An 11325-nucleotide genomic window follows, 5' to 3' on the forward strand; every position below is an offset into this window, starting at 1 on the left:
TTTTAAAAACATAAATTCGCAACTAAGCATTGAACATTTTCAAGTACTTAATTTTACTTGCGAAATACCTAATTTCAGTTTTAAAATACTTGATTTGGTAAATGAGATACTCCGAATAGGTATTAAAATACTAGATATTCGAATATGCAATTCAAGTTCACCAAGTGCTTTTATTTCCATCCAAGATCCATTTGGATGACATGTTCATTTCATTTAATTATTTTTTATTTTTAAAAAAAACAATTTTGCAATTACGCATTGAACTTTTTCAAGTACTTAGTTTTATTTGCGAAATATCTAATTTCAGTTTTAAAATACTTGATTTGGTAATTGAGATACTCATAAAAGTTAATAAAATACTAGATATTCTAGTAGGCAATGTAAGTTCACCAAATGCTCTCATTTCCATCCAAGATGCATTTGGATAGCATGTACATTTCATTTAAATATTTTTTTATTTTTAAAAGAAAAACAAATCCACAACTAAGCATTGAACTTTTTGAAATACTTATTTTTACTTGCGAAATACCTAATTTCAATTTTAAAATACTTGATTTAGTAAATGAAATACTCAGAATGAATATTAAAATACTGAATATTCGAATATGCAATGTTAGTTCACCAAATGCTCGCATTTTCATTGAAGATGTATTTGGATGACATGTTCATTTCATTTAAGTATTTTTTTATTGTAAAAAAAATAAATTCGTAACTAAGCATTGAATTTTTTCAAATACTTACTTTTACTTGTGAAATATCTAATTTCAATTTTAAAATACTTGATTTGATAAATGAGATACTCATAATAGGTATTAAAATAATGTATATTCGAATATGCAACGTAAGTTCACCAAGTGTTGGTCTTTCCTCGAAAGATGCATTTGGACGACATATCCTTCTCATGTGATATCTATTTTGTAAAAAAAAAAAAAACAAATTCGTAACTAAGCATTGAATTTTTTCAAATACTTACTTTTATTTGCGAGATATCTAATTTCAATTTTAAAATAGTTAATTTGATAAATGAGATACTCATACTGGGTATTAAAATACAGGATATTCGAATATACAACGTAAATTCACCAATTATTGGTCTTTCCTCGAAAGATGTATTTGGACGATATATCATTCTCATGTGATGTCTATTTTGTAAAAAAAAAAATATCAAATTCCCAACTAAGCATGAAACTTTTAAAGTACTTAGTTTACTTGATAAGTACCTAATTTCAGTTTTAAAATACTTGATTTCATAAATGAGATACTCAGAATAGGTAATAAAATACTGGATATTTCCAATATTCATCATGATGAAATTTCAATGCAATTGAAATTTTAACAAATACATTGTTCATCACTCCTCATTAAATAAAAATAACAATTTATTTCGATATACAAAGAAAGAACTTACTTTTACTCCGGGACAAGTATGCTACTATATTTTTGTTAAAAGTAAGTGCTTATTTTGATCAACAAACAAGCTTATTTTGATCTACAAACAACTTACTCTTACTCCACGATTAGTACTGAACTGTGTTCATTTCTTTAAATGACATGAATAAGTATTTTAATAAATCTTAGTTGGAAAAACCAACCATGACTGAATTTAAGTTGCATATTCAAATATCCAGTAATATATCACATATTATGAGTATCTCATTTACCAAATCAAGTATTTTAAAATTAAAATTAGGTATTTCACAAGTAAATGTAAGTACTTCAAAATGTTCAATGCTTAGTGATCGAGCAAATCTTTCATTGTAAAATTCTTAGTAAAAATTAATAATATTCAAGCTCGAAATAATCGCAAGTGCACGATATCAAGTAATAATATAGTGTACAAGAGTATGATTATCGTTCCTTTAAGGACTGTATTTCTCAATTATTATTCTCATTTATTCAATTTTTAGCAGCGATACTTCAGATGATTGTTTACTACTACAATTATTAAATAAAAACTCAATGAAATGGTTCAAAGATTAAATGATGAAATAAATAAGCTAGAATGATTGATTAAAGTTCAATGAGAAATGAATTTGTTGAGAATCTCGGTTCACCTACCCCTCGCTAATCTACTTAATTCGTTCGACAATGATCTATTCTTTCGAAGAGATTTCCTATCCAATTGAACATGCCCTTTCAAGCTATGTCAAACTAATTCAACTTAATGAAGTAACTAAATCTCTTTAATTATTTATCAAGGGTGAATTGCATGTCGTTTTATTTCGACCTACTTGACTATGACTATCGACGGGTATCTGACTTCATATTTCTATGTAAATTGTAAATCCACGGATTATGCTACTCGTTCCTATCAGAGGCTACTCTCTCGAAGAACATTGCCTGGAATCTTCAAACATTTGCTTCAAGCCTATTTTTCTCTTTCAAAGCTTTGTAGCTGCTGAAAACTCCTTGAACATGTCATCCAAATGCATCTTAGAAGGAAATTCGAGCACTTGGTGAACTTACATTGCATATTCGAATATCCAGTGTTTTAAAACTCATTATGAGTATCTCATATTCTCATTTACCAAATCAAGTTTTTTAAAACTGAAATTAGGTATTTCACAAGTAAAACTAAGTACTTGAAAAAGTTCAATGCTTAGTTGCAAATTTGTTTTTTTACAATAAAAAAACAATTAAATTAAATGAATATGTCATCCAAATATAGCTTGGATAGAAATGAGAGCACTTGTTAAACTTACATTGCATATTCGAATATTCAGTATTTTAATATGCATTCTGAATATCTCATTTACCAAATCAAGTATTTTAAAATTGAAAATAGTTATTTCGCAAATAAAAGTAAGTACTTTAAAATGTTCTATACTTAGTTGCGATTTTTTTAAATAAAGAAAATAATTAAATGAAAGTACTTTAAAATGTTCTATACTTAGTTGCGATTTTTTTAAATAAAGAAAATAATTAAATGAAATGAACATGTCATCCAAATGCATCTTGGATGAAAATGCGAACACTTGGTGAACTTACGTTGCATATTCGAATATCCAGTATTTTAATACCTATTCTGAGTATCTCATTTGCCAAATCAAGTATTTTAAAATTGAAATTAGGTATTTCGCAAGTAAAACTAAGTACTTGAAAAAGTTCAATGCTTAGTTACAAATTTGTTTTTTAACAATAAAAAAATAATTAAATGAAATGAACATATCATCCAAATGCATCTTGGATGAAAATGCGAGCATTTGGTGAACTTACATTGCATATTTTAATATCCAGTATTTTAATACTTATTCTGAGTATTTCATTTACCAAATCAAGTATTTTAACATTGAAATTAAGTATTTCGCAAGTAAAACTAAGTACTTGAAAAAGTTCAATGCTTAGTTGCAAATTTGTTTTTTAAATAAAAAAATATTTAAATGAAATGTACATGTCATCCAAATGCATCTTGAATGGACATGCCAACATTTTGTGAACTTACATTGCCTACTAAAATATCCAGTATTTTATTAACTTTTATATGGGTCTCTCAATTATCAAATCAAGTATTTTAAAATTGAAATTATGTATTTCGCGAATAAAAGTAAATACTTCTAAATATTCAATGCTTAGTTGCGAATTTGTTTTTGTTTTTTAAATAAAGAAAATAATTAAATGAAATGAACATGTCATCCAAATACATATTGGATGGAAATGCGAGCATTTGGTGAACTTACATTGCATATTTGAATATCTAGTATTTTAATACACATTCTGAGTATCTCATTTACCAAATCAAATATTTTAAAACTGAAATTAGGTATTTCACAAGTAAAACTAAGTACTTGAAAAACTTCAATGCTTAGTTGAAATTTGTTTTTTAACAGTAAAAAAATAATTAAATGAAATGAACGTGTCATCCAAATGCATCTTGGATGGAAATGAGAGCATTTGGTTAACTTGCGTTGTATATTCAAATATCCAGTATTTTAATACACATTCTGAGTATTTAATTTACTAAATTAAGTATTTTAAAATTTAAATTAAGTATTTCGTAAGTAAAACTAAGTATTTCAAAAAATTCAATTCTTAGTTGTGAATTTATTTTTTTTAAATAAAAATTTTTTAAATTAAATATACATATCATCCAAATGCATCGATCATGAGTGGAAAGAGAAGATAACAAACAAAAATATGTATTTATATATATATTTTTTTATTAATTATAAGGGTAAAAAGGTAAAAATGCATGAAACATGTACTAAAAACTAAGTTTGTCTTTTGTCAGGTATTAAAATAGAAAAAAAACTGATAGGTACTGAATCTTAAGTAAATCATGTGCAGATGTATTTTTTTCCAAATTGCCCATAAAAAAATTAGTTTTTAAACAAATTTTAAACAAAAGATGAAAAAATAAATTACATTCACTCTTTTTTCTTAATAAACTCTTCCGTGAATTCCTTTTTCCTCGTTTTCCCGACACACACACACACACACACACATATATATATATATATATATATATATTAAATATATATATATATATTTATATATATATATATATATATATATATATATATATATATATATATATATATATATATATATATATATATTATTCGGAGTTGCTAAGCGAGGCTCGCCCATTTTTTTGTGATATTTGACATGGGATGAACCCTTTGTATGGGAGTTTGATTCAGCTCCTTGGGTGTGCAATAGGTAAATCCCTAATTGGTTCTTAATTTGTACTCATGTATTTTCTTGATCTTTGTGCCTATGTGTGTGATCTTTGTTGGAGTGTGATGAAATTGGATCGATCTTCATTTTTTTGGGAACTGAAAAGTTTGGATTTTTAACTCCTTTCTAGTGGGTTCACGGCTTTTTGTGAACTTTGATTGCTTATTTCCTTGTTTTTTCGGTGTTCCTCATTTGTTTCCAAACATTTGGTCGTCACTGTTTTCTGTGCATTTTGTGACGCTTCTTGTATGTACTGAACTGGTTGGTCAGGATTTTGGAATTTGGTTGATTTCTTTTAGGTCTGCCAATTGCTGAGTCTATGGCTAGCCGTTATGATTTATATTTTTTTAACTGGTAGAGTTTAGCTGGGAGGAAAGAAGAAATGTAAATTGTAGCTTTGGAATCTATTTAGTGTATGAAAGTTTTGTGTAGTTAACTCTGTGATGGGATCTAATTCACGGGGTTTATGAATCTATGAGCTTTTTCCATCTTTTATGTCAATTTCTGGGCGTAAAGATTTGTTTTATTGATTATAATTGTTACCTCTGCAAGATGGATCCGTGTATGGAAATTTATTTTATTGGTGGGCGACTCGACATGAACTCCAGGTTTAAATTGTAACATTTTAATTATCATGTAGTGTTCGGACAGTTGAACTCCATCAACAATTTCAGTTAACCTCCTGGCACCCAAATCAGTCACCCTTATTCTAAAGTTCGATTTCACCAGCTATATTTGATGGTAGTTTCAGTTTATTCCCTGTTACACTTGTACATTTCAGTTAATCTGCTGGCACCCAAATCAGCAATCCTTATTTCTAAAGTTTGGTTTCACCTACTATATTTGATGTCAGTTTCAGTTTATTCCCTGTTACACTTGTAAGTTGATGATATTGTATGCTGAGCAGGTAGTCCTCCAGAAAACCTGGTGGCCAGTTTCTGCTGATATACAATCTTGCACTCTTTATAACAAATTTCAGTTTATGTGGATTTCAAACTGGGTGTAATTTGGTACGTGTCGCTGAACCCTATGAACTCTCTGGAATTGGTTTTCTTTCATTCTTCAGTTTCTAAGAATTTTGTTAACTCGTTGTGTGTAGACTGATTATTCTGTTCAAAATCATCATGTTGAACTTTACTAAGGTTAAATTGCTTTAAGATTTATTTATTTAGTCCTTACCATAACACCGTATGGTTCCTGCATTTATGTGTATTTTGGCCTTTTGAGGTAATGTTTATGTTTTCGTATCTGCCTATTACCTCCGTGATTGCACTCGTTTTTCAAAAGCAGTCTACTGTTAGATAAGCTTGAATACATGTGCACATAGCATATTTTGCTTTTATAATTTCTTATGTTACTGACATTTGCAGAAATTGATATGAATTTGGAGGTACTGGGAAATATCATGACTGTTAGAACACAGCTTCCACCTCGAATTAATGGGCATAGGAATGATGGAGAATCTAAGATGGAACCTTATGTGGGGTTAGAGTTTGATTCGGCTGAAGAGGCACAAGAATTTTACAATACCTATGCTAGTCAATTGGGGTTCAAAATCAGGATAGGGCAGCTGTATAGATCCAGAGTTGATGGTGCTATCATTTCCCGGAAATTTGTGTGTTCGAAGGAGGGATTTCAGACAAACTCAAGAACTGGTTGTCCGGCTTTCATAAGAGTGCAGAAGGTAGATTCTGGGAAATGGGTCTTAGCTAATATAAAGAAGGAACACAATCATGAGTTTGAAGTCTCTGGAGAACTTTCTCCACCACAGGTACAGAGGAAGAGTTTTCCAACTCCACGATCATCTGCTGGTGGAGCTAGTAGGACAGGAATCAGATCATATGAGAATGATGATCTATCTGAAGTTGATGTAAAAAGGCGCAGAAATGAAGGGATGGATGAATATGTAGGTTCCTCTTGTGAACCTTACAAAGGTCTTGAATTTAATTCTGCCAATGAAGCATACAAATTCTACAACACTTTTGCTGCTAGTGCTGGGTTCAAAGTGAGGATCGGCCAATTATTCCGCTCTAAACATGATGGATCAATTACATCTAGAAGATTTGTGTGCTCAAAGGAAGGGCGTCAGCATCCTTCAAGGGTTGGCTGTGGAGCATACATGAGAATTCAAAGACAAGAATCGGGAAGGTGGGTGGTTGATCGTCTTCAGAAAGAACACAATCATGAATTTGACAGTCCAACAGCTCCTAGTAGACCGGTGACTGTGGCATCGAAGGGATATAGAGAGGAAGGAAGCAGCGTTTTGGAAAACTTGGATTTGGTCGAAACAAATGGAGGCCTTAGCCTTGTCAAACGAGTTCATGAAAGCAAAATTGGAAGTGATTGGTATAATACGCTTCTTGAATACTTTCAATCTCGGCAATCTGAAGATACAGGGTTCTTTCACTCTGTGGAAATCCGTGATGGTAAAGGTATGAATATTTTCTGGGCTGATGCTCGATCTAGGTTTTCCTCTGCTCAGTTTGGAGATGCAATTGTGTTTGATTCAATATACAAGAGAAGTAATTATTTGGTGCCATTTGCTTCATTTGTTGGTGTCAACCATCATCGCCAACCTGTTCTTCTTGGTTGTGCTTTAATTGCTGATGAATCCGAGGAGTCGTTTACTTGGATCTTCAAGGCTTGGCTTACAGCAATGTTGGGACGCCGCCCTGTGTCTATAATAGCCGATCAGGACACGAACATTCAACGTGCAATTGCACAAGTTTTTCCTGGGACACATCATCGATTTTCTGCCTGGCAAATTCTCGCTAAAGAGCAGGAGAATTTGGGTGCATTACTCTCCATGAATACTGAGTTCAAATATGAATATGAAACTTGCATTTTCCAAAGTCAGACAGCCAGTGAATTTGATTCTGCTTGGAACATGATTATGAACAAATATAATCTGAGAGAGAATGCATGGCTTCAAGAGATGTATAGAATGCGTAAAAGTTGGGTTCCCTTGTACATAAAGGGAACATTCTTTGCTGGAATCCCAGTGGACGGAAGCTTAAAGTCATATTTCGGTACACTTTTGACTGCAGAAACACCTCTGAGTGAATTTGTTGTACGGTATGAGAAAGCTCTGGAAAATTGCCGTGAAGAGGAAAAAAAGGAAGATTTCAATTCATATAATTTGCAAGCAATTCTGCACACAAAAGACCCGATAGAAGAGCAATGTAGAACTCTTTACACTGTCTCAATGTTCAAAGTTTTTCAGAAAGAGCTTCTGGAATGCTTTAGTTATGTTGGAATAAAGATAAATGTTGAAGGATCCATTAATAGATATCTGGTGCAAAAGTGTGGAAATCGTGATGAGAGGAACACCATTGCATTTAATACGTCAAATATGAATATCAGTTGTAGCTGTAGAATGTTTGAGTTTGAAGGTATTCTTTGTAGGCATGCTTTGAAGGTGTTTCAAATAATGAATATAAAGGAACTTCCGTCTCGCTATATCTTGCATAGATGGAGTAAAAATGCAAAATATGGTATAATAAGAGATATTGATTCAGGAGGTGGGCTGCAAGATTTGAAACCTTTGATGCTGTGGAGTTTAAGAGAAGAGGCCCGGAATTATATCGAAGCAGGAGTTGCATCTTTAGAAAGATACAAACTTGCCTTTGAGATCATGCAGGAGGGTAGAAGGAATTTCTGTTGGCAGAACTAGCGAATATCACAAAAAACAGGTTAGAGTGATCTTTTGTCATTCTAATAAAATATTCATCTGATCTTCAAACATGGTAACTCTTACGTAATCTTCTTGCTTTGCACATTTTCAGCCATGACACCATGTAATATCACTGATTGTAGCTCTTTTTCTCTCTTCTTTAAAAGCAAATTAGCTGGCTTGATTTATATCTCATGTATATTAATCTTGAATATATCATCACTACAGAACTTATTGTGTCAACCTCAATGTGCTCGTTTCCTTTTCTTTTTTGGATGCAAAGGCAAGCAACTGTTGCATTAAGCTGTTTATAGGATGATTTATTTGCTTTCCATCTTACCATATTTTTTGTTTTCACTATTTTCTTTCCTTGTTTCCCATCGTTACCGTAGTATTCTTAAGGGTACATTACATCAGGCAATCTGTTGAGTGTGGTGTTACATAAGCACTAGTCAATGCCTAATAATCACTACTATCACTCAAAATGTTGTTTGTGAATTTACAATAAGTTTAAATGTAGGATTAACCACCCATGACAGGGTGTCTGTTTCATTCTAACCTCAATAGTTCTTATGTAATTAGATTAAGCTTCACGAGGCACCAATTTAGTTCACTTACTCTTAGAGCAATTAACAGGGGATGCTGCAAAACAGTATAGGTTTTAAACACAATAGATTATGGTAACCAAATAAGAATGAATTGTGCCAAACAGTCCAAGATCAAGATATTCCTATAAACCAATTCAAACAATATAAGTTGAAGGAACCTTTAGCACATTAGCATGACTCTTATTTCAATCCCCTATTTACAAACATCTTACATAAGGGATTACTCGACTGCAGAACACGATTTTGCACCTTGGCCCATAAACCCTGTTAACTCCATGCCAGTTTACTTGAATATCTGATGGCTTAGACTTTCAATGAGAGCTTTTGAGCAGCAAGAGCTTCAGCTTCAAGTGTTGGCTCCCACAAGATCGTAGTTTCGGCAAGCAGTGCAGTCATAACGTATGGATCCATGTTAGAAGCTGGGCGCCTATCTTCCAAATAACCTATCAGAAAATAATAGTTAACATTTGATATCAGTTTAAATTTTTCTAAACCTTAGGACTGGTAGATGTTGCCGTAGGTTTATTTTTCCATAAAAGAAAGCTTAGGCCTAACTTTGGCATAAATGAAATCCATATCGATTTGCTTTCTCTGAGGTAAATGTAGGGTGTGTCATCTATTACCTTTGCCATTCTTCTCAGTGTCACGCCCCACATGGATTGAGCATCCACGGTTGGCAACACCCTGCATATAAATATAAAAGCAAAATGGGTGAATTCAATATGGAAATTTTGCTGGTAAAGAATTTGGTTTTGCAATGCTTAGATCATGGATCCGTGTCATATGCAATGGCATAGCACTGTAGGTATCCGGTGTATCATGTGTAATTTAAGCGTACACCCCCAAGATAATGTGTTCCATCTTGTATGAATTCAAGGTGGAACTTTTGCTGGTAAAGCATTTGGTTTCACAATGCCTAAACCTTGGGTTCGAGTCCGTATACATATGTAATTTAAGTACACATACCCAAGAAAATGTGTTGATACTGGCTGTTTCATGCTTGCCCGTTAATCTTCTTTCGTTTCCTTCTCCATAAGCACTTATATGCTCTTTGTGGCGAAGCGACAAGTTCAAAATCGCTTTCTTTATTACATCAAAACCTCCTTCTTCTCTCATACTTTTTGTGCTGAAAAACACCAACATATTGTTTGTTACCCGTGTCCAAACCAAATAACCTCAGCATGCTGAAGGACTGTTAAGTTTAATAAAATTAGTGGATACCTGTAATTGGTGTGGCATCCTGCACCATTCCAATCACCCTGAATGATCCAATAAGAAACTACTTTAGATTTTCTTGCTTTTTCCCAGAAAGAAATCTCATGTTTATCTTAATGTAAATGGTACCTCTATTGGTTTTGGGTCAAGCGAGAGAACAACTCCTGCTTGTTCTGTTATTCTCTGGATATATAACATATCTAAAATATAATTACACATTTGTTCGTGCTCTATATTTTTCTGAATATAATATTCACAGAAATCACTATTACGGGGATTGCCACTTTTCTTATATTGAAGTGATGAAACTATAAGATGCGCGGAGGACCAAGCATGGCGGGGTTAAAAAGGCGGTTGTCCCTAAAATTATGGTGTCTCTCTTTTTAACCAAGATTCTTTGTTAAAACTTTCTTTTAACTTTCTGTGACAAGATTCCATTTTCACTTCATGACAATCAGAGCTAATTTCATCTGCTTTCTAATGATAGACATATAATTTGGCCAACAGAAATCCAAAAACGTTGCTGATTCCAATGCAAATTCAACAGTGCTCCGTGGACTTTTATTAACAGGGAAATTGCCATTTTGTGACGTGTTCTATATTATTAAAATTGTGTTTTAATCATATTTTTTTTCAATTTTCGATGATGCATTGTATAGGTCAGCATCATATCACGTCAAGTATGCAGACTTGACACCACTTCAGGACAACGTCAATGTTAATTCGACGACATCTCAATGTCATGTCAGAAAAATATCAAAATTATAAAAATAAAATAAAAACCGATTAAAAGTGAAATTCAATATCATAAATAACCAAAGTCGTAAAGAAGCAATTATAAGACATCAAACTTGCAATTTTCTCCCATGTGATAGCTAGGCCGCATGAAATATTTCGGAGATAACTTAGCCCCTTACTATTGTCTAAATCTCAATTATCTTATGAATCTTGTCTAATTGCTTTAATTTTTTCTCCTTTAATTTTGTTCTGCATGTTCCTTGAGAAATGAGTCGTAGGACATATTGATTTTAGATTTTTAAATAAATTTTGTGTAATTATATGCTTTAAAAAATTAATAGTATTAAATATAAACTTTTGTATAGTTTTAAAAGTAGGGTGATATTCAAACTTAACTTTTTAAAATTGTTCAAA

The 11325-nt window shown here is 32.1% G+C and overlaps 2 protein-coding genes across 8 annotated transcripts; one reads left to right on the forward strand and one right to left on the reverse strand.

Moving 5' to 3' along the window:
- Positions 1–4541: 4541 nt before the first annotated feature.
- Positions 4542–10695, forward strand: LOC140827925 (protein FAR1-RELATED SEQUENCE 12-like). 7 transcript variants are annotated; one of them, XM_073190883.1, is made up of 4 exons: positions 4555–4659; positions 5318–5418; positions 5585–5687; positions 6048–8669. In XM_073190883.1, the coding sequence occupies exon 4, from the start codon at positions 6056–6058 to the stop codon at positions 8348–8350; it is 2295 nt and encodes a 764-aa protein (XP_073046984.1). In that variant the 5' UTR covers positions 4555–4659; positions 5318–5418; positions 5585–5687; positions 6048–6055; the 3' UTR covers positions 8351–8669. The 7 variants fall into 7 exon arrangements, with proteins under 7 accessions (XP_073046983.1, XP_073046985.1, XP_073046984.1 ...); XM_073190885.1 differs by having other exon boundaries at positions 6068–8669; XM_073190882.1 differs by lacking the exon at positions 5318–5418 and having other exon boundaries at positions 4542–4659.
- On the reverse strand, positions 9046–10425 carry LOC140827926 (glutamine synthetase leaf isozyme, chloroplastic-like). Its single transcript, XM_073190886.1, has 5 exons — positions 10303–10425; positions 10180–10217; positions 9925–10084; positions 9582–9642; positions 9046–9401 (listed from the first exon to the last, which is right to left on the reverse strand). Exons 1-5 carry the CDS (start codon positions 10390–10392, stop codon positions 9262–9264), a joined length of 489 nt encoding a protein of 162 aa, XP_073046987.1. The 5' UTR covers positions 10393–10425; the 3' UTR covers positions 9046–9261.
- Positions 10696–11325: the final 630 nt, after the last annotated feature.

The sequence above is a fragment of the Primulina eburnea genome, chromosome 3 (genome assembly GCF_022965805.1).
Source record: "Primulina eburnea isolate SZY01 chromosome 3, ASM2296580v1, whole genome shotgun sequence".
Taxonomy (NCBI): domain Eukaryota; kingdom Viridiplantae; phylum Streptophyta; class Magnoliopsida; order Lamiales; family Gesneriaceae; genus Primulina; species Primulina eburnea.

Excerpts from the sequence above, each read along its gene's own strand:
- LOC140827925 (XM_073190880.1), top strand. The coding sequence starts at position 4,611 with ATGAACCCTTTGTATGGGAGTTTGATTCAGCTCCTTGGGTGTGCAATA. Across the intron at positions 4,660-6,047 it reads GCTCCTTGGGTGTGCAATAG|AAATTGATATGAATTTGGAG; the intron begins GTAAATCCCTAA and ends TGACATTTGCAG.
- LOC140827926 (XM_073190886.1), bottom strand. The coding sequence starts at position 10,392 with ATGTGTAATTATATTTTAGATATGTTATATATCCAGAGAATAACAGAA. Across the intron at positions 10,218-10,302 it reads TTGACCCAAAACCAATAGAG|GGTGATTGGAATGGTGCAGG; the intron begins GTACCATTTACA and ends TGGATCATTCAG. Across the intron at positions 9,643-9,924 it reads GTATCAACACATTTTCTTGG|GGTGTTGCCAACCGTGGATG; the intron begins GTATGTGTACTT and ends ATTTATATGCAG.